The sequence below is a fragment of the Drosophila elegans genome, unplaced genomic scaffold (genome assembly GCF_018152505.1).
Source record: "Drosophila elegans isolate 14027-0461.03 unplaced genomic scaffold, ASM1815250v1 contig_149, whole genome shotgun sequence".
In the NCBI taxonomy this organism is placed as follows: domain Eukaryota; kingdom Metazoa; phylum Arthropoda; class Insecta; order Diptera; family Drosophilidae; genus Drosophila; species Drosophila elegans.
The window spans coordinates 4,141,542-4,163,271 of NW_024545513.1; the positions used below are offsets into that span (position 1 = coordinate 4,141,542).

The 21,730-nt window shown below is 45.3% G+C and overlaps 2 protein-coding genes across 7 annotated transcripts; both read right to left on the reverse strand.

The window, feature by feature from the left end:
- Window positions 1-297: 297 nt before the first annotated feature.
- Window positions 298-1,844, reverse strand: LOC108136257 (ras-interacting protein RIP3-like; the record flags this gene model as incomplete). Its single annotated transcript, XM_017257313.2, has 2 exons — window positions 806-1,844; window positions 298-713 (listed from the first exon to the last, which is right to left on the reverse strand). Coding segments are annotated over exons 1-2 (1,455 nt in total), but the record flags the coding sequence as incomplete, so codon positions are not given.
- LOC108136256 (hormone receptor 4) lies at window positions 1,840-15,683 on the reverse strand. 6 transcript variants are annotated; one of them, XM_017257310.2, is made up of 7 exons: window positions 12,936-13,316; window positions 10,897-11,371; window positions 5,065-7,939; window positions 4,061-4,209; window positions 2,603-3,994; window positions 2,390-2,508; window positions 1,840-1,928 (listed from the first exon to the last, which is right to left on the reverse strand). In XM_017257310.2, the coding sequence occupies exons 2-7, from the start codon at window positions 11,162-11,164 to the stop codon at window positions 1,848-1,850; spliced, it is 4,884 nt and encodes a 1,627-aa protein (XP_017112799.1). In that variant the 5' UTR covers window positions 11,165-11,371; window positions 12,936-13,316; the 3' UTR covers window positions 1,840-1,847. The 6 variants fall into 6 exon arrangements, with proteins under 6 accessions (XP_017112799.1, XP_017112796.1, XP_017112800.1 ...); XM_017257307.2 differs by lacking the exon at window positions 10,897-11,371 and adding an exon at window positions 11,546-12,802 and having other exon boundaries at window positions 2,390-2,511; XM_017257311.2 differs by lacking the exon at window positions 12,936-13,316 and adding an exon at window positions 11,546-11,638.
- Between the last annotated feature and the right edge of the window lie 6,047 nt (window positions 15,684-21,730).

Genomic DNA, 21,730 nt, shown 5'->3' on the forward strand with positions numbered 1-21,730 from the left:
CGATTCTAAAATAATTCAGTCATCAGGTAACATTGTTTTGAACACAACTACAGTAACAGAAGCTGAGGTGGCTGTGGGCGTGCGCGGGGGTGCTCGTTGGCGCGGGGGCGTGGCAGTGGGCGTGGCTGTGGCAGAGGCGGAGGCAGAGGCAGAGGCTCTGGCAGTGGCGGCAATAATATTATTGTTATTCATATAGTTATTGTTGAAGTTGTTGATGTTGATATTGCTGTTGTGTGGTGTTGTTGGTGCTGTTGTGGTTGTTGTTGTTGTTCTTGTTTTGTTGATTTTCGTTTTTAATTGTTGTTGTGGCAGTTGTCGTTGCTGTTGTTGTTGTTGTGGTGCTAATGTTGCTTGTGATTGTGTCGTCGTCATCATCACTCCTGTTGTTGTTACTGGCGTCGTCGACCCGGCAGTCCATTGTTGTTGCTGCTGCTGCATTGCTGCTGCTGCTGCACGCGTTGCTAATGAAATCGTTGATGATAACGATGATGATGGTGTGGCTGATAATGATATTGATGTTGCTGCTGTTGTTGATGTTGCTGTTGTTGTTGTGGGAGCTGCTTGTTGTTTTTGGGGCATGGCTAGCAGCGGCAGCAACTCATCGTCGGTCTGCGTTTGAATGTTTACCGTGTTGTAGCTGCCGGCCCCTGTTGCTGCTGTTGCCTGCAATCGGCCGCAACAGTTGCCGTTGAGCAGACGCACTGCTGACCTGGCTAGCAACGTTTAGGGGAGGAGAGGTGGAAGGGGGAAATGGAGGGACACAAACGTTATCGCAAACACAAGGCTCACAATTCTTTCTGCTTACCATTCGCCACTTGACCCTCACTCAGGCCCAGTTGGCGATTGCGTCCAGGTGTTGCTGTTGCCGTTGCTGTTGCTGTTGCCATTGCTGTGGCCATGCCCACTACTGCTCCAGCTCCCAATCCTTTGGTGGCAGTATTGGCAGTATGGTTGCTGCCAAAGTTTATTATCCTTCTGGGCAGTTTCTGTTGCTGTTGCTGCTGCAGCGCCAGCAACTGCTGCTGCTGCTGTTGGCGTGCAGTGGCTATCTCGCTTAGACTGGCTAAGGTCACAGCAGTTTTCAGCACATGCGCAGGCGTGGGCGACGTTGTTGCTGCTGTCGTCTCCGTCGTTGTTGCAATCGCTGCTGCTGTTCTTGTGGCTGTTGCTGCTGCTGTTGCTGCTGCTGTTGCTGCTGCTGGAATGGTACGCTGCTGTGACATTAAGGCCGTGTGTAGTATTGATGTATATTGTTGCTGCTGCTGTTGTGGTTGCTGTTGATGCTCAAGTCTTTTGCTCTCTTCTAAACTGTTGCTGCTGCTGCCTGTTGTCCTGCCGCTGGCCAAAGTCCCTGTTGCTGCTGCAGTGTCAGTGTTGCAGTTGCTGCTGCTGCTGTTGTTGCTGTGGGAATAATCCCTGGGAGTGTCGCCGCTAGCCGAGGAGCGTGCTATCTGCTCGGCAGCCGCCGTTAAGGTGGCCAATGTGGCGGCCGCTCCGCTTAACAGCGAAGTCTTCAAAATGGACGTGGATCGTGACTGCTCCTCCTGATCCCGCTCCCGCTCCCGCTGCGGCTCCTCCTCCTGATCATCCTCCTCCTGCTCATCCTGCTCCTGCAGTTCTCGCTGGGCCCCGATCTCGATCTTGATCTTGGGCAGATCCCGCAGCAACTGATGCTGCTGCTGTCTGCTGCGGCGCCTCTCCTGTTGTTGCTGCTGCTGTCGCTCCGGGAGGATCGGTATTGGAATCGGATTCGGATTCAAATTCGGATTCGGTGTCGGATCAGGACCTGGTGGTGGCGCCGCCGGCTGGTGGTTGGCGGTGGGCAGCAGGCCGTGCTCAAGCATCTGCTACCTTATGCTCGCCGAGTTGAGCACAAAGGGCACATAGAACATCTTGCTCTCGAGCAGCAGACTGGCCGCAGCCTGGATCTAAAAATAAAAGCGGCAAGGATAGTGGTTAACCGTGGTGCAAGGATTAGTCAGGGACGAGGATTGTTGAAACATTTGAATTCCTAATATTTTCTCTTTTTGGTTATAAGTTGTTACAACGTGACGTATAGCTGAACTTGTCTCCTAAATATTAACCAAATACTTTTAAAGCTCTTAGTTTTTTAAAGATGCTATTAATATAATAAAAAAAGGGCATTTAAAATATAAAATTCTCACACTTTTACGAGTAACGTTTTAAGCTTATGAAAACAGCTAGCAAAAATAGGTTGGAAGTAAATTTTGAAAAACGTTTTTAATTTTTATTTTGTTTTTGATAAGTAAGCATTGTAATAAATAAAACAAGTTCTCCTATGCACTTTAAATTGTGCAATCACTATTATTTTGACCGCAACTATATGTACCTATTACGGTTGACTACTGACTACCGACTACTGACTTACCTCGGGTATGTGGGAGAGCAGCTCGCTGAGCCTCGCCTGCGGATTTTGCGGCGAGGAGTTCTGCAGGTAGGAGCGCAGCACCTGGACGTACCGCTCCTGGATGCTCTCCAGTTCCACTTCTGCTGGATTTACGAATGGAAAATAGAAGGCGAGAAGAGGGTAACATGAGCATCAGTATGAATGGACTGGGGCAAGTCGAACCACACGACGTACCTTTGTTCAGCAGTATGTAGACCTTCAGGCACACGTACTCCTCCATCTTGAGCTTGATGCGCCGGAACATGATGGTGATCTGGGTCATCTTGTCCACCATGTGGCCAACGTCTAGCTTCAGCTGCTCCATGGCAATGGGCTGACCCATCAGCGTGGTCAGGCAGGTTTGCAGGGTGCTCAGATGCGAGTTCACCTCGCTGACAAATTCCGGATCGTCCTTGTGAAGCGGCTGGGCAGGCGAGGAGGCTATGGGCGTAGTCGTGCTCAACGGTGTGGCGGCGGTGGGCGTGGCCAGCGGCGTTGATGCCGGCGAGCCATGCCTGCTGCCCGGCGTACCCCCTTCGCCGCCGCCCCGGCTTCGCTTGCCATGCAACGCCTGGTAGGCGGCCGTGGTCAGGATGAGTATCTCATGCCACTTGTCGGTCAGCAGCTTGGTGTGAATCTCCACGGGGATTTCCAGATAGAAGGGCAGCTTCTTTGTCCACGACACCAGCTTGTGCACTATCGAGTCCCCAATGTTGCATAGCTTTTCACTAATCTCCGACTTGTCCTCGAGGAACTCGCTGAAATGCGGCAACGTGGCAATGTCCTCCATGGCATCGCAATCGATCAGGGTTTGGATCATGGCCAAAGCATGCTCGTACGAGATCTGGCGATCCTTGGACGAACTTACCGCCGAGTCGAGGCGGTGACGCAGATGCACAATTTCGCTGGGATTGGTCAGGGCCGTCTTTAGTATTGTTCCATTGACCAGATGTGGTGGAAGTTGGGCACCTCCGCCTCCTCCTCCTCCTCCTCCTCCTCCTGATCCCCCACCTGGCTGCTGGTGATGGTTTTGGGTTCGATCCTGCTGCTGTTGCTGATGCGGCGAGCCCAGCGAGAGATGCGGAGAGGCCTGTTGCTGCTGCTGCTGTTGCTGTTGTTGCTGCTGTTGGGCCGGACTATGCATGGGCGGAACCTGCAGTAACTCCGGCTTGAGAACCGGGCCCAGGAACATGGGCTTCATGTCCATCAGCTTGGCCTGTTGCTGTTGCTGCTGCTGTTGTTGGTGCTGCGCAGCGGCCGCCACTGCGGCGGCCAGTTGCTGCTGCTGCGGCGACAACAGGTGGTGCGGTGAAAGCTGCGGGTGGTGCTGCTGCTGCGAGTGGTGCGACTGGTGACCCTGGTGTGGGTGCGGGTGGTGCAGCGGCGAGTGCAATTGCTGGTGTTGCTGGTGCTGCTGATGCTGCTGCTGCTGCTGGTGTTGTTGCTGCTGCTGTTGGGCGGCCTGTTGCTGCTGGGCGGCCTGCTGCTGCTTCTGGTTGGTCTTCTTGTGCTTCTTGTACTTCACCTTGTACAAGTTGTAGACGGCGCCGCTGTTGCGACCGCCCGGCATTCGATCCTCGCGAACGGCTGAAAAACGGGGTGAAAGGTGAAAAGGTAAGGAATGTGTTGGTCAAAAATCCAGGGAGTACCCACCTTGCAGCACCATGCCCTGCTCGATGCACTTCTTAAATCGACAATACTGACAACGGTTGCGCTGTGCTTTGGTTATCTCGCAGGTGCCGTCCGCCACGCAGGTGTAGACCCGTCGGTTCTGCACCGTCCGCTTGAAGAAGCCCTTGCACCTAACGGAGCATTCGGAGAGAGTTCTAGGATTAGGCTGTGTACTTTGGTGGGAAATAACAAAACATCTTGTGAAAAATTCGCGAATTAATTGATGTTCCCAAACCATTGTTTAACCTTTATGATCATATGACAAAATAAATATACACAATAACTATTCCTTTTTTTAAACTGACAACAAAAATTGAATAGTAAAAATAAATATTTTCTGTAACGTTTTTTTATAACTTCGTGATTATTACAATACATTTTTAAATCTAAAACATTTTATTTTTAAATTTAAGACATTGCGCAATCTTTTTGTATAAATTATGCAAGTTTGTCCGTAGAAAAAAATTTGTTGATTAAAGGCAACAGTTCGTATAAGTAATATATTTTCAATCTAATGCGCAAACCCAAAAAGGCATTTTTTCCAACATTTGCTTCTACCATTGATTGAGATTTAAACCTTAAAATGTTAAAGTTTAATTTTCAAATAAATTCATTCGTGAATAATAAAATGCAAATTATTACATTTTTTAGTGTATTTTGTAATTAATATGCACACAATAAAGGCAAAATGTTTGGAGTCCTAATGATTTCTTCCAAGGCTTCACTAATATCTACGCGTTCAGATATTTTGTAAAGTTCAGTTTATTTTTTTAGATTGATAATTCTTTTGATTTTTTAAACTTATTATGGCGTCTTCATTTCATTTCTTCATAGAAATACACTTTTCATTAACTTATATATGAATTTGAATGTGAACTTTAAAGATTCCAGAATTACATTTAGGCTTATTCATATTTTGTTATATTTAGAAAATTGGCGTATAGTGAAATGTTTTAGGTTTCTTTTGAAAATTGTCAAGGACTTACCCCTCGCACGTGATGATGCCGTAGTGCAGGCCGGTGGCCTTGTCCTCGCAGATCATGCACACGAGCGGCTGCTCGTCCTCGTCGGTGGGCTCGTGTGGCGCCTCCAGGCCGCGTCCGCCCAGGCCGCCACCCACGCCGCCCACTCCGCCCAGACCCGTGGAGTTGCTGCTGCCCCACTGCTGCTGTTGGGCGCTCAGATTGAGGGCCTGCAGCTGGCCAGGCGGCAGCTGCGAGTAGTCGCCCGCCCACAGACGCTCCATGTTGAGGGCGTGCGGAGTGCGGAAGGGGTGGGGCCGCGACCTCATATCCTGGATGCGCGTCTGTCCCAGGGAGAGCAGCAGCTGGGCGGCCTCCTCGTTGTTCTGCGGTGTGACCGAGGATATGCCGCCGCCCGAAACTGATCCTCCGCCGGAGGAAGAGGGCGTCAGTGATCCCGCCGAGGGTGAGGATAGGCAATGTTGCTGCTGGCTCAGCGCCTGTTGCTGCTGCTGTTGTTGCTGCTGTTGCTGCTGTTGCTGTTGCTGTTGCTGCTGCTGTTGCTGCGACTGCTGTTGCTGCTGCGACTGGTGGTGCGGCGACTGCTGTTGCTGCTGCTGCTGCGGATGCTGGCCCACCGAGGGTGGCGGGGGCTCATAACTCCACACCATGGTGCGCACCCCGCAGCTCTCGCCCATGATGACGGTGGGCGTGCCGCGGGGCGGCGTCTGCGAGGGCGTCTGCGGCGACAGTTGCGAGGATGACGAGGAGGAGGAGGGATGCGGCGAGGGGCACTGCACGGGGCCGCCACCTCCATTGCCGCCGGGTCGCAGGTTGCCCAGCGGACCGCCAATCACCTCTGGCTTCACCCCATTGATCCGCGCATTGCTGAAGCAGACCATTCGCTGGGCGGCCACTGCCGCCGCTGCTGCTGCCGCTGCCCCGCCCGCGGATTGCATGAGATGGGGCAGTCCGGCGGCCACCTGCTGATGCACCTCGCTCTTCACCCGGAACAGGATGGCGGCATCCCGGTTGCTGTTCCTCAGCGCCAGCGAGGCGGGATGCATTAGGGCCAGAGCTTGCGGTTGCTGCTGTTGTTGCTGGTGGTGTTGCTGCTGTTGCTGCTGGTGTAGATGCTGCTGCTGCTGTTGTTGCTGCTGCTGTTGTTGCTGTTGCTGCTGCTGCTGCTGCTGCTGGTGGTGCTGCAGGTGGGGCGACTGTTGCGGGTGATGCGGCGACAAGTGACGCTGACCAACATTCGGCTCCTTCTTCACCCTCACCAAAGAGTGAGGCGAATGTTGCTGCTGCGGATGCGAGACCTGTTGCTGCTGTTGCTGCTGGCCCAGCAAGTGATGCAGATGAAGCTGCTGCTGCTGGGTGAGGTGCTGCATGGACTGGCTGAGCAGGTGCTCTGTGGGCGGGCTACTCTTGCGCAAAGTTAGTGGCTGGGTGAGTTGCTGGTGAAGATGGTGCGTCTGGACGATGGTGGGTCCACCACCCAGGCTGTGGGTGGGCATGGGTGGACTGGCGGAGACCCGGCTCAGATGCTGCTGCGAAGAGCTGATGGACTGTTCCCGCTCGCGCTCTCGCTCTCGCTCTCTATCTCTATCCCGCTCTCTGTCTCGATCCCGCTCCCTTTCTCGTTCTCGTTCTCGTTCTCGTTCCCGCTCCCGCTCCCTTTCCCTTTGTGTACTGGATGTGGAGGAGGGTGAGGCTGGCGGCGGTGGCTCTGATTTGATCCGCGATGGCGTCACTAGAACCGTTACATGTCCGGCCGCCGTTGCTGCTGCTGCTGCTGCCGCTGCTTTGGTCTCCTGCTCCCGCTGCTGATGGAACGCCAGCATTTTGCTGGACACGCTAAGCAATCGTTCCTCCTTCACGGAGCGTATCACACTGCTCCCTGTGTTGGTGATCCCGATCCCCATCCCCATTCCCATCCCCATTCCGATCCCGATTCCTGCTGTGCCCACCGCCGAGGAGGCGGAGGACAGCACTCCATTTGTGGGCGTGACCGTTGGACGACCCGTCGTCGTCGTGGTCGAGGGCTTCTCTTCCAGCGAATCGGGCGAGGCGCGACTGCTTCCGCTGCCGCTACCATTGCCATTGTTTTGGTGTTCATTGATTGCCACTCCTGGAGGAAGTGCTGCTCCTGCTCCACCAGCTCCTCCCCCTTCTGCGCCAGTTGATCCTGGACTGGATCTCGCCGGCTCTGCGGGCGGTGGTGACATCACAGTGGAGGCGGCAGCCGCCGAAATGGCACTGCTCGAGGAGTGGATCTCGGTGTGCTCCTGCTTGATGTGGCCACCAACCTTGTTGCTGCTACTGCTGGCGGGGCAGGTGGAGGAGGATCCGGTTCCGGATCCGGTTCCGGCTGTCGGCGAGGCGGAGGAGTTGCTGGATGACGTGGAGCAGGAGGATGACGAAGTGGAGGAGGAGGACGAGAGCGAGGAGGTCGAGGATGTGGCTGCTGCCGCCGTCGTTGAAGATGTGGAGACGCAGGGTCCCGCTCTGGAGGCTGTCACCGCTGTCCCGCCAGCTCCTCCGGTTTCAGCCACCGCTGCCACAACCGCTGCCAGAGAAACGGTGACCGCCGACGAAGATGACGACGACGATGCCGCCGTTAGCGGTAGAGGCAGCGACATGGGCAGCGGCAGGCTCATCGGCAGGGGGAGGGGCAATGGCAGTGGCAGGGTCAAGGACGCCGCCCCCGCCGAACCACTGTCGCAGAGCTTCGGCGACATGGGCGCCAAAAGATCCGGCGACGAGGTGGACGTGTCCGCTATGGACTCGCCGTCACTGCTGCATCGCGAATCGATTTTCCGCCGTTTGAGTTTGAGGTCTTGAAAAAGGCTCATTTTATCGAGCTCGCTGTACGGGCCACGGCTCAGTGTCATAATTCCTAAAAAGGGGTGATAAGAATAGAGGGGGAAAAATCCAAAGGATCAGGTTTAGTGGTTAACCAATACAGGATCATATACAATCTAGATCACAGCTATACAAATAGCTATCCCAAAATCTAGCTCTAAATGCGGTATAAATTAGATTTTGTTTAAAGCCTTTAAAAACGTTCACTTAAAACATATATATTTATAATGTAAAAGGAATATAACTTCCCATTTCCTTGAAATATTAAGATGTTTCTGATAGATATACGAGAACCTTAATCTTAATGTTAACTATTTAATTAAGGCTTCCATTTTTGGTTATGTATATATTTGTATATAAATAGCTACGTTTAGAAAGAGTATAGAACACTACACCCAGAGAAAAATCATGGTAAATCCAAATATTTTCACTTTGAATTAAATATTTTCGGTACGGGTCAATATATCGCATCGCATATAATAAAATATACAACTAATTCCTAGATCAACGGTTTATGCTTAAGAAATTCTCAGACACCGCATGCGTGGATGCTATGCATATATACATAAGTTCGCATAAATTTGTTGCGGAAGTTTCTTTTCTTTCCGATTTTTGTTTTTGCATTGATCCGCTGATGGAATATAAACAAAAACCGAGCAATTTGCATTTACTTCCCCACTAGCAGCAACAGCTGTCGAAACGCAGAAAAAAAGAAGCCAGCGAATAACTGGTTAAAGCGAGCAAAAGATTTGGTCGAAAAGAAGTCGAGATATGAGGAATTCGGTTAATTACATGAGCTTGATCGATCAGCAGTCTCAGATCTGAGCGCTATGATATATGGTTGCTTCCCCCAAAGCAGAACTCTTTCACCAAAATGGGTCAAAGCTTCTTCTTTACTATATTGTTTGCCTTTTAGTGTTTCTGTTTCTGTTGCTGCTGTTTGCAGATGTTGCTGCTGGGTATTGATGTTGCTGCTGTCGCTTGATGTTGGTCTTGTGCTATCATATCGCTTAACGATCAACAGATTACAATGCAACAAATAAGTGTTGCAAGGGGCGTTGGTATTTGGTGGTGAGTGGTTTTTGGTACACAGAGAAAAAAGACTCGCTGGAGTGATTATATTAAACTAGTAAGATTACTTGATCGAACTTTTAAATTTTCGAATCGAACTTAAAAAATATTTATGGTCATAAAATATAAAAATTGGTATCGTTTTTAGTTTCTTATCTAATCAGAGTTTTTGAAAACAAAGCATTTTTTATTTGGTAATAACTTTTATATAATATTACTTCATTTATAAAATTATGGAACAACATAATCTCTTTTCCGATCTAAATATGTCCCACTATTTTTTTCTACGCTTTATGATCATAAAATGGACAAATTTTAATTGAAGCATAAAAATGCTTTCATGCTTGCTTCTTGAGGCAAAAGAAAACTGATTTGTAGCAATTCACTCTGGAAAGTCCTGAACATTTTTTTTCTGTGCAGTTGCAATAGTTGAACTTTCGATAATGCATTCTATTCTAGCGAGGGAGATAGCTCCCTCTACCTTGCTCCCTTGCTCCCTCGATCCTTTTCGCTATCTCCGTCTCTATCTGACCGATTCGATTCGGTCACTTGGTGCGTTGGCCCAGCAACGACTTTTCCATCTCCCCCCGATCAATCCCTCTCCCACTCATACTCCCCCTTTTTTTTCTCTATCTATCCAGTGGCGATCTCTTTATGCACTCACTCACACACTCTCGCCGAGAGATAAACCATATTGCTTCGGGTGGCAAAAGTTCTCTCGGCTGACTTCGTCGACAGAGCCGACGACAATGTCGTTTGTGTGAGTATTTTTAAAATTTGACCTATTTTCATTATCAAGCGCAAGATTATTCTAAACAATAAAACCATGCGTGCCTCTCTGCGTCTATATCTTTTTTTTTCTATGCTTGTATGTGTGTGTGTGGGCGCGTGGAGTCGACTGCGACTTCTACACGCAATTGTAGATGTACATACTAGAGTTCAGATACGCGCAGGCATATGGAAAATAGATATATACTTATATAGATAAATGTATAAAGCCTGAGGTACCTGTTTCCCAGATCAACAAAGGACAGAAAACAGAGGACAGAATATACCATAGTTTCAGCCAGGTTGTCCGTCTAATCTTGACTAACTGAACCACTTGAGGGCTATGTGCGATTAAATCGTGATCGAAGGGGAGATCTAACCAGAATGGGCGAGAAATGGAGAGAAAGTTTTGGGAATGGTCATTAAATACGGTCAAGAACGATGGAAAGGTGTTCGAGTAAATAGTTGTTATCAACTGGAATGCCAGAGAGTTGCTAATAGCTAGAGACTTATTACAAAAAAAAATTAGTAATTGATTTGTATAATCAACCTTAAAAAGTAGCGGACAAATTATATCTAACACTTTTATGTGTAAAACTGAACAAGCTATTAATAAATTCTTTAAATTCATTTAAAGATTGTTAATTAAACAAACGCTTAATAAATCAATATGGAAACGTTAAATATAAGATACAAGATTGTTTTTCTTGAGTCTTACTTCACTTCTTCACAAGAAAAGCGAAATTTTTTATTGCGGAAAATCATTCTAATAAGTTCCAATTACACCTAAAATGTGATTAAATTTATAGCTAATCTGAAAGTCTGATTAGTTTTTCAAAATAAGTATTATATATTGACATTTGAAATATGCATTTATCGTCAATAGTCTACATAAGATAATAATAATAAAATGTTAAAAAGTAAAATTTTTTAATTGATTAGATAAGTTGGTATAATGGCTTAGGAATCCATTAAATATTAAAATTTGTTGTTGTGCTTTGGGAAGTGGGTAAAGCGGTTGTCAAAAAAAAACTTCGAGAGGAAAAACTAAGCCGATTCTTGACCCTCCAAGTTAACATTTTGAGTGGGTAGGTATATATGTCTAATGTTAGTGTTTTTGATTTTGGTTTTGGGATATAGTCACAAATTTACCTATGGATGTCATAATTTCGTTTTTTCTTGTCTTTGCCGATTGCTCAAATTTTGATAAAAACAAAAAATTTTCTTCTTTGCCGATTGTTGTTGATGTTTGTTTTGTTTTGCTGATGTTGTTTCTCAGTTTGCTTTTGCATTTGTTTTTGTGTGTGTTTGATAGTGGGTTTTTTGTTTTTTCATTTGTTTTTAATTTTGTTCTTGATTTTGAATTGAATTTCGTATTTGTTTGGATTTTTGGTATTATTGTGACTCGTTCGGGAAGCATCTAGCCTGTTTCTCTGCTGCAGAGCAGAGTGCCAGTAGCAAGATGCATTCCAGTGGGTAGATTTTGGGGTTTTTGGGTTGTGTGGTGCTTTTGGGGGGTGGATTTTTGGGTTGGTCTTTCAATGCGAAGTCTTGTTTTCTTGGTCAATTGTTGGATGCTCCAGTTTAGTGCACTTTTTGTTTTTTGGGAGGTTTTGATTGTTGCTGACTGAAATTTGTTGGTTGGTAAGAGTGGAGAGCATAAGTAATGGGTGTGGCAAGGGGATACCAAGGGGGGTGGTGGGTTGTGGGTGGGTGTTGTGGTGTTTTCTTACGCATTTATGATTAGGTATGATTTAGGGGTACAGTATATACAGTATATAGAGATGGATGCAATACTAACGGCAAATGGGCGGCATACGAGACTTTTTCTTATAATAGTTATTGTAATTGTTGTAATGGTTATTGTTGTTGTTGTTGGTATTGTTGCTTGAATTATTGTTATTATTATTATTATTGTTATTATTATTGTTGTTGTTGACGGTATTGTTGTTATTGTTGCAGTTGCTGTTGTTGTTGTGTGAATTGCACTTGTTGCACTTGCTGGGATTGCAAGTGACCGTTGCAGGTGTTGTTGCCACCGTTGCAGGTGTGGCTGCTGCTCCTCCTGCTGCTCCTGATTTTAGATGATTGTCATTTTCCTGTGCAGTAGTTGGCTCTTCCTTGACCTGGGTTAAATCCGTGGACGATAAAGATGCAAGATCGCCCGTGCCCGTCTCTCCGCCTTTATCGCCACCATGATGATGATGATAGTGATGGTGGTGGTGGTGAATGTGATGATGGCGATCGTTGGCAAATGGTTCTTGTTCATTGCTATTTCCGCTTTGCAAACCGGAATCGCAGGCGCTGTCGATGTCGCCGCTGACCGTGCTGTTGTTGTTGTTGCTGCTGTTGCTGTTTTTGTTGTTGTTGTTGTTGTTGGTGCGGCTGTTATTGATGTTGATGCTGCTGCTGTTGCTGCCATTGTTGCTGTGTGGCAGCTGCAGGCTGCCATTGCTGTTGCACTTCTTGAGCAGCGTTTTGTTTAGCGGCGTCTTGATAATGGTCAGCTTGTTGGTGGCGGTGTCATCCTGTCGATCCGGCTGATCCGGGTCGTCCAGCCGGCAGCCGTGATTGCCATTGACCCGCTGCTCATCGTGCCCGCCGTTCAGGAGCTGCGGCGGATAGGAGTCCGCCGATGCCGCCGCTTCCGTGGCCTCCGCTTCCTCTGCTTTCTTGACCACCTCTGCGGCAGCAGCTGGGGCAACAACACTACTGGCCTTCGGCTCGAGGATCAGCGGCTGCTGGGCATTCATTTGGGCAATATTCTAGGTGGGCAGGTACAGGCCAAACAGGACAAACGAGTGCTGGGCCATTCTGGCTGGGCAAACACCGATTTTTAAACACATTTCAAAACACTTTCAAATCACAACAACCATTTGTTTATATGAACTTCTTCTTCTAAAGCACGTGCACATTACACATGAAATCCATTGGGTTTGATTAGAAGAAGAAGTCTGCGTCCATTGCCAAACTTAAATCACTCCAAAAAAATATTTAAAACATAATGAATCGATTGATATTGATTGATTGATCCTCCTTATTGATCCTCGAAATGAGACTGAGATTAAAATGAGACTTGTGTGTGGTGTGTGTGTGTGGGTGAATTTGTGTGTGTTCGTGTGTGTTGTGAGGGTGTCAGGGGTAGTTATTTTCTTAGATCTTGGTCTTGGGTCAAAACTAAGGACACATACCACTCTTGGCTTTCGATTCTTGCCTATAATTTACATATATTTTGATGTTTTCAATACCACTTAAGCTTTGACAACATTAAAAAAAAGGGGTTTTAAGCGCGAGAGCTTAGCCGATAGGTGTCTCAACCGTTAACCGATTCGTCCGAATCGCCCGATTCCGCCGCACTTTAGCCACTTTTAGCCACTGGGCCACTGGCACTGGCCACTAAAAACCAAACTAAAGTTCGAGCCAAGTTCCGCGTCTGAGCGACGGCTGCTGCCGTGTTGTTGCTGTGTATTTTTGGTTTTTGTTTTTTGTTTTTTTTTTTGGTTTTTGTTTTGGGGAGATGTTGCTCCGCGGCCAACGTGCGTACATGCGAACGAAATAAAGTGAAATGAAAGGAGTAAGCGAGCGAAAGAAAGCAGCAGCCACGAAACGCTGCTGCTGCCGCTGCCGGCGTCGCTGTCGGCGCAGGCGTGGACTCCCTCCCCCCTCCTTCTATCGCTCCACCGCTCGCTTGCTCTCGCTCTCTCTCTGTCTGTCTGTCTATCGCGATCGGGCATTAGAAGCGTCGACGTCGGCAGCGAACGAAAATGAAAACCAATAGACAAAACGTACAAAAAAACACTGAAAGCACACTCACACACTAACACTAACCAGCGAGCAGCGACGTCATAGTTATGCTTTGGCAGCGACGTCGACGTCAGCTTTTTTTTTGTCCCCCTCTCTCTTTCTTTCTTTCTCTCTCTCTCCCACTCCCATTCCCCTTGCACCACCCACACTGCATTACGAGTACCATCCTTATTTCCACCCACCGGCTGGAGTTCATTGCAATTGCAACTGCAACTAAATTCTAGCTGCCACTAAACTTCACTCTCCCTTGCTCCCTTGCTCCCTCACTTCCCCCTCTTTCTCCTTTCTTCTCTCTGCTTTCTAGCTCCATCTCGCTTGCTCCCCTGCCTAAGCATTGCATTCAAATTAGAATTCACACAGCAGCAACACAAGTTGCATATGTTGCTGGTGTATTGGTGTATTGGTGTGGACGTTGACCGGTGAGCTTAAGGGAGGAGGGTGGGGTGTTGAAAGGGGGTGGTCTAGGGGCAGAAGCACTGTCATTGCTCGTGAAAAGCTTTTCTGGTTCCCCCGACGAAAGCTCCCAAACTTTCATGCTAACTCCCATTTTGTGAACGGGCGGCCACCCTTCATCTTTGTTTTTTTGCCTTCTGTGCCAAAACTGTGCCATTGCACTTTCAACAAAAGGGTTGGGGGATGGGCGTGCGGCAGGAGTCCAGAGGGGGGTTGCAAAGCTCTTTCGCAGTAGACACTTTCCTGCCGCGAACAGAGAGAGAGCGAGTAACAGCAGCGACATCAGCCATTGCATTTACAGTTGCAGCATAGATTTTTGCTTCCTGCTCTCTCTCCATCTCTCTCTGGCAATGGAGTTCTACGATCGGTGGCAGAATCACCGAACGGGACAGAGGGCGACAACCAACGAGGGGGTGAATATGTGTGTGGAAAGGTAAAAGTTAATTTGAATTAGAGCAACGACAACAACTGCGGCGGCGGCAGCAACTCAACAATGGACAATGACAAGCGATTGCGCAACTTCGAGAGCAAAAAGCACAGCAAAGCAAAGCACGACAGTAATGGCAAACGCAGCAGCAACACGAGAAGTAATAGCAACAGCAACAGTAGTTCGGATCAAGCGGACAGAAAACAAGAGTTAGATCAGAAAAAAACGCTCGAAAGGGACTAAGGACGAAGAGCTAACATGTTTAAAGGCAGACAAACAAATAACCGATTTATCACCTTATTACCAAAAGAGGTTAAGCGGACGAATAAATCTGCAGACAGTCAGATACGTTGATTGGACAAAAGAATAAACGGACAAGTGTATTTGCTGACATTTAGATACATTTAAAGGACAATGGACATAGGGACAGCCTGCAACAGTTACAGCAGACAGACAGCTTAACTTGAATCAGAAGCAATGTCATGTATTGCAAAATGGCCAAAAATAAAAGTGGCTTAGGTTTCGTATTATTTACTATTTGCTTTTTACGTTGTGCCTTCGAATTGCACCCACACCAGCATTTCTCTAATGCCCTTTCCATACGTTCGTTGACCATTGTCTGACGGCACTTTCGATTTCAACTGCTGCCAGCGGCAACAGAAACAGAAACAACAGCAACAACATACAATAATTGTTTGGCGCACATTTCATTTCCTTATTGCTTACTGACATTTTGCCTCGCACTAACACAACGTAAATGGCTTACGACTTTATAATGAGCAACCTAGCAGTAGCAGCAGCAGCAGCAGCAGCAGCAGCAGCAGCAGCAGCAGCAACAAATGTGTTAAGACCTGATTGCAATTGCTGCTGCAAGTTGCAATGCCAGGAAGCCTTTGGCCAACAGCTCATGCCCCCGTCTCTTTCTTTTCGCGCGCTCTGCTAAAGTGAAAGTTTATTGTTGTTGTTGTTGCTGCTGCTGCTGGGTTCTTGATTCATGGATCGCATGAAGCGAAAGCGAGACGGCATGAGGAAATGTGTGCATGTGCAACTTGCAATTTCAGAGTGACTCTCTGCGATCTCTCTCGCGAAAGAGATGGCAAACGACCACTAGAGAGAGACAGGGAAAGAGTGAGAAAAAAAAGCCGCTCTCAATGCTTTAATTTAAAAAAGATTTGATTTTTGAGCAAAAAAACAACAACAAAAGTGAACACTCACCGGACCACAAAGCCGGGCCAGGCATAGCTGGTTGTTGTTGTTTGCCTGACGTCTTGGGGGCTCCTGGTTTTATTTTGCGAATTTTTTTTTATTTCAGCCCGATTTTGAACTCTTTTTTTTTGATGGCCCACTAAGCGCGCGGTAGCAGCCACATAGTTTCCAACACACTTTCAAGTCTAGAACTCACTTCAAAAAAATTGATATATATTGTTCTGCCGTCTGGGTGATGGCTTTCTCGAGCTTTTCTTTGCGCGCGCCTTAAGAGCTACGAACCACGAATCACGAATCGAACTGAAGTCGAAGCTGCTGGGCCCAAACTGAAGCCAAAACAAAGCCCGTACCGCTGCCCGCGTCGCCGTCGCCGTTGGCAGCGCTGCACTTGCTCCCCTCTCACCTTACTCTTTTTTTTCTTTTATTTATATATTTCTTCAAGTTTTTTGGCTTTGACTTTTCTTTGATTATTGCAATTTTTGCCAGTAGTTGCGTGATTAATTGGGGATTTTTTGATATATTTTTTGGTTTGGTTTGGTTTGGTTTGCTTGTGTTTGGTTTCGTTGAGCGAATATTACTCATACGCAGTGTGTGCGCTTTGGCTGCGACTGCGATTGCTGGCTGACGGATATAACGGAAATGTGCAACTGGCAGCCACCAAAACAGCCGCGTAGCGAAATTGTCAAGCAGACTGAGACCCAGAGACCCAGAGAACTGAGAACTGAGAACCGAGAACAGCGGAGAGCTTAAAAGAGAGACACTGCTCAAGAAACCCAACTAACATACTAATCGAAAACGAAACAGAAATCGAAAACAAGAGCCCACGAGCTCTGCAAAAACAGCAGCAACATCGGCAACATATAGATTGTTATGTGGGTTTTCCTGGCTGCCTTTGAAAGCTTGCCGTCACACTCGGAAAAACTCTTCATATACGCCACATTTCAGTATATATTTCGAGTTTCCATGCCGAAGAAGCCTTGCAGCCTTAATGAAAAGATTTTAATAAATAATAAAACATTTAAAAATTTTAAATTTTTATTTTTTTTCTACTTATTAGAAAGCACCTGAGTTGTCTTAAATCAAGAAGGCTTAAAAACATCACTTTTAAAATCAAATGTATGTTTTTATTACTTTTTAGATTCAATTTTTGTTGCCTATAATAATATGGCTGTTGTTAATGCATGTCGTTTGTATGAGTTTTGCTGGTGTTTTGGCTTATGTTGCGCCTGTTATTTTGTTTTTTAAATCAAAGGTATGTTTTTACTAATCTTAAGTTTCAGTTTTCTGCCTTTTACTGATAAGGTTGTTCTAAATGCAGGTTTCATTGCTGCAATTGCTTTTAGGTTGCTGCAGTTTTTACTAGTGTTGCTGCTGGGGCAGCTTTGGCTGTTGCTGCTGCTCTTGGCCCACGAATGGCTTCTAACACTTGTGCATCAACTGCACATGGCACAGAGCTTTGCTCTCCGTCCGCTTATCCGTGTTTCTCAGTTTCTCTCTGGCTTTTCTCTCTGTGTCTCCGAAATGCTTGCATCATAGGCTCTACAGACCACCTCCCCCCCTCCGCAGCAATTTGCACTGCACAATTTTACAGTTCGCAGTTGCTTAATAAAAAAAAAAAAAAAAAAAAAAAAAAATATATATATATATCACCCCCTCCACACCCTCGGAAAAGCACCCCACCCCCTTTGCAGACGCGCCTGCATGGCATCTAGAGTCAACCAACTTTAGAAGGTCATGTGGACTTAGCGCAGCCGAATATCCTTGGCTGATATTGGAAATGCATATAGCTTATATATACACACTAAGCGCTCTGTTCGTTCAGCTCGTTCGTTTGTTTATTTGTTTGGCATTCGTGAATTGCGTGCACTTTCTATGCAGTTTATTTACAGGACAGGAATCGACTCCTCGGTCCAATTGTCCAAAAGCGGGGAGGCAGTGCACCTTGTTAGCGTTGTCATGGATACCATGACCAAGTCATGTGTAAGTGTAACTGGGAACTAGATACCAAGAACCTGGGGGAAAACATACAAGAAGAAGCTGTGGCAGGATTTCACGGGGAAGTCATAATTCATATGGCTCCAACAATAATGAGGTTTAGCTAAAGTTCCCTTTGCCAATTAGCAGGAAATTTCATGTATTAATTTAAGTGCAGTTCAGAACACAATATATTGCTAATTAAAGGTTTCAGCAGCAGCAGGCTGAATTCGTATTGCAAATGCAATAACAGGACCTTAGATTATAATTCGGTATTTTGTTGATTTCCATTTATTATTTACATTTACAGCTTTATTTTTGGGTAATAATTTTTTAGATTTAATCTTTAGTTTTAATGGCATGATAAGGTAAAGTATAAGTTATGTATTTATTAGTGTTTACAGAAGCTTAGTTAACGATTAAGTTATTATAATACACAATATTCCCCCACTTTCTTGCCAATCAAATCGGGACAGTAAGCCATATATGGGTGTTTGGTCCAAAGCGGTATCTACAAGTGCGCGCCTATATAGAGCGAGTATTATACTCTAATTGCCAGTCATGAGGTTCAACAACTTTCACACAAAAATCCTTGAACGCCATTTGCATAAAAACCCCAACGGCAAGCTGAGCAATAACAACAAAAACTACAAAAACAACAACAAATATTAATAACAATAATAGCAAAAACAACAAAACGGAGGCGCGAAGCAAACAACGAGATTACGTATTCGCCACTATTGCAACAAACGAGAGAGATATAGAAGGAGAGCGAGTGAAAAAGAGAGGACGAGAGGACTAGGGCAGCAACAAAACTATAAAAGTTTTGTGTTTTACATAGTTTTTTTTTTTTTAAGAACTGAAAAGCAAATTATTGAGGGCAAAGTTAATGGCACTTTATTATTTACCTGTGCACGTTCTGCATTTTTCTTATTCTTGTATTTTTTCTTTGATATTTATATATCCTTTAATATTTTGGTTTAATTTAAAACCCTACAAGAACCTTAGAGATTTGTATTTAACTATTTAGAAATATCTATAATTCTTCATTTATTTTATAGGAATAACTGCGTTTTGTATGTGAACTATTGCATTTATTTATTCTGATTAAATTGGGCAAACATATATTGTGACAACGAATGTCAAGTGAACACAAAGTTCATGAGAAGCCAAACGCAGAGTGAAAGAGAGGGGTGTAGAGTGATAGACAGAGAGGGGGCTAGAGAGAAAAGTCTGTCTGGAAAAGTGCAAAATACTGACAATATTTTCACTGTTGTTTGTTTGTTTCTGTTTTACTCGCATAATGTTTCTGGGTCACACATATATGGCACCATGTATTTGTATTCGTGCCTACACCTCTGGTTATACTTTTGGTGTGTAGGGCAGAGAAGCGACTCGAAAGAGACGCCTCGAATTCACCTGTTGGCGGGTTTCCAGTCCCGTATAATCGTTCTACTTCCTCCATTTTGGCCATAAATCTAAGCCATCTATGAGAGCCCATTAATCAAGTTGCTGCCCTTAAATGCACTCACCTTATAAAACGAAAGTCCAACGCTGCAAAAGAAATGCCTGCGTCATTCCCTCTAAGAACTGCAATTAGAAAGAATAAGAAAAACAAGATCAGTAAACCACAATACTTATGAGTTATTAACTAAACTTCTATTAACAAATAGATTAGAAATTAATAGCCAAATTTCAAAGCGTTCGATATTTCTACAAAAAAATCTATTGGAATTTGGATTAAAGTATTCACAAGCTATTGACTGAATAAAAAAATTTCAAAACTAATTCTTAACCCATTTCCAACCAATTCGAAACACACAGTCCACATAACATATGTATGAGTATATCTCCTAGATAAGTTCAGTAGATTGCTCTTGTTTCGATTCTTTTTGTTTTGGTACTGATAGTCTTGCATAATCCAGATATTCTATATAGTCTTTTTGGGGCAAATTGGGTGAGTGTTTGTCGGTCAAGTGAAGTGTTCTATATGGAACCACAGCCATATAGCGATACCCATTATCTCGGATTTCCTCAAAAGGGCGTGCAGTGGGGTTCGGGGTGTATCAAATTACACCTCTCGGTGGCCCTCTTACTGTACAAAACACTTTTCAAATTCTCATTTCGTTTTAGATTTTCTTCTTCTTCTTCTTTTTGGGTATTTATTTGATTTTTTTTGTTCTTTCAGTTTTCTTTTTTAGGTCAATTTTGACAGTTGCCGCTACAGTAAGTGACAGGCAGCGGAACAAAAACAACTGCAGTTGGCCAGGGATCGATTTGAGGCGGTCACAAATTGACTGAGCATCGATGACTCTTCACACCCACGCATCGGCTTCCCCGCCACCCCCTTCCCCGCATCTCCGAAACCTCCAGTGATTTGATGGGCGACGGGCGCTGGGCCAAGAACTTGAAAATTCGTGTGGGCTGGGATAATTCTATATGCCCCACATTTAAATTCTTTTTCCAAAAAAATTGTGGAGGTGAAAGCGGAAAGTTAAAAATAGTTATTTAAGAAGGGTTCTTTAAATAATGAGGTAAATCTCTTGACAAGAATTATAATTTAAAATTTTTTTTTAATTTAAGCCCATTTAAAATGTTATAATAGCACGTTACAATTCCAAGCTATCAATGTTTGTACTGGTATTTATGGTCTACACATTTAGTACATTTTAATGGCATATTAATGACTCAAATCTGTTTGTTAGTTTTTCTATTTTAAGATAAGTTCTGAAAACCAATAATGCCAATCCCCGTGATCCCAACATTTGCCGCCAGATAGATAAAACCCATCGATCTTTCGCCTGGGAGACTGTGGCAATGTTCGTCATGCGTTCGCCGTGGCAGCTCTATTTATGTTTAGCTGGTGACCTATATCTGAACGCCGCACCATACTTCTCCACTGAAGCCCCCGTTGTTTCCCGATGCCCCAACCCCCGTTCCGCCCCTTAATTGCGTACAGGTATGAGGGCATTGAAAGATCTGTGTGCCTGCGCCGGTTTCTATGCATGTTGCCCTAGCTTTTCGGATCTAAAACAAACATACAAACACACGCAAACATGAGTGCGCATTCCTATAAAAAAAAAACTACCCCTACACCCCACCACCCCACTGAAGCACCCACTATCTCTATCGGGCGACACCTTCAACACATCCCTGGACGCGTATCAAGTTGAAGGTTTATTTTTGTTTACAATCATTTTTTTTCGGTTTATTTTGTTGTTGCTGTTTTTTCTAACAATGAGCGGAGCACACAAAAACAACACAAACGAAAGCAGCACACGGCTGTTGTACCGCCCACGCACCCCCACAAATACCCCACTCTACCCCCTTGATCTACGCCCGCACATCCAACAAGTAGGTCGCCATCGTTTCGAAATAGAGGAAAAAAAGTTGTTTCCATTTTTTTTCTTTCTTCTCAGCCCTCCGACCCACCCCCTCCCACTTCCTCTATCCCGACACTATAAGTTCTTTTGGCTTTATCTTATCGGCAGTCATCGGTTTTTTGAGTTCTATTCTCCCGAAAAGAAACAAAACTAACAAAGTTTAAACAAAAAATTATTTCTTCTCTTTTTCTATGTGTGTTTGTTCATATTCCTCGCACCCGGCATAAAACATCAACAGAGAAAGAAGAAAAGAAAAGAAAAGAAAGAAAGAATGAGAAATGTCGATCGGAATCGAATTTACAATTCCCTTTACTTAAGTTCAATATATCTGAGTAAGAAATTTTTGTTTATCAACTGGATAAGAATAATTATTTTGATTTTTTGATGATGCCAATTCGTAACCCTTGAATTTGTCACTTTTGTATATGTTTGAGAAAATGGCTATTCAAACATCTGTCTTTTATTATGTATGGATAAGTTAGTTAGAGTAGATGGATTTCAAAAATATAGTGATCATGTGACGACCCCCAGCTAATATTCCCCATCGGGCGGATTGTGTATATATACCCCCATACAGACAAACACCCGCACTCACGCACTCATCAAATAATAATACATATTTTTCAGCGATAGAGGGAAATAACAAAAAATATACTTATAGACAAATAAGTACTAACCAACACACACCAACACACACACCGCTCTCGGAATCTGGGTCAAACTTTTTTACGTGTATTTG

Excerpts from the sequence above, each read along its gene's own strand:
- LOC108136256 (XM_017257307.2), bottom strand. The coding sequence starts at position 12,497 with ATGAATGCCCAGCAGCCGCTGATCCTCGAGCCGAAGGCCAGTAGTGTT. Across the intron at positions 7,940-11,545 it reads TCGTATGCCGCCCATTTGCC|GAATTATGACACTGAGCCGT; the intron begins GTTAGTATTGCA and ends ACCCCTTTTTAG. Across the intron at positions 3,995-4,060 it reads GCAGGGCATGGTGCTGCAAG|CCGTTCGCGAGGATCGAATG; the intron begins GTGGGTACTCCC and ends CCCGTTTTTCAG.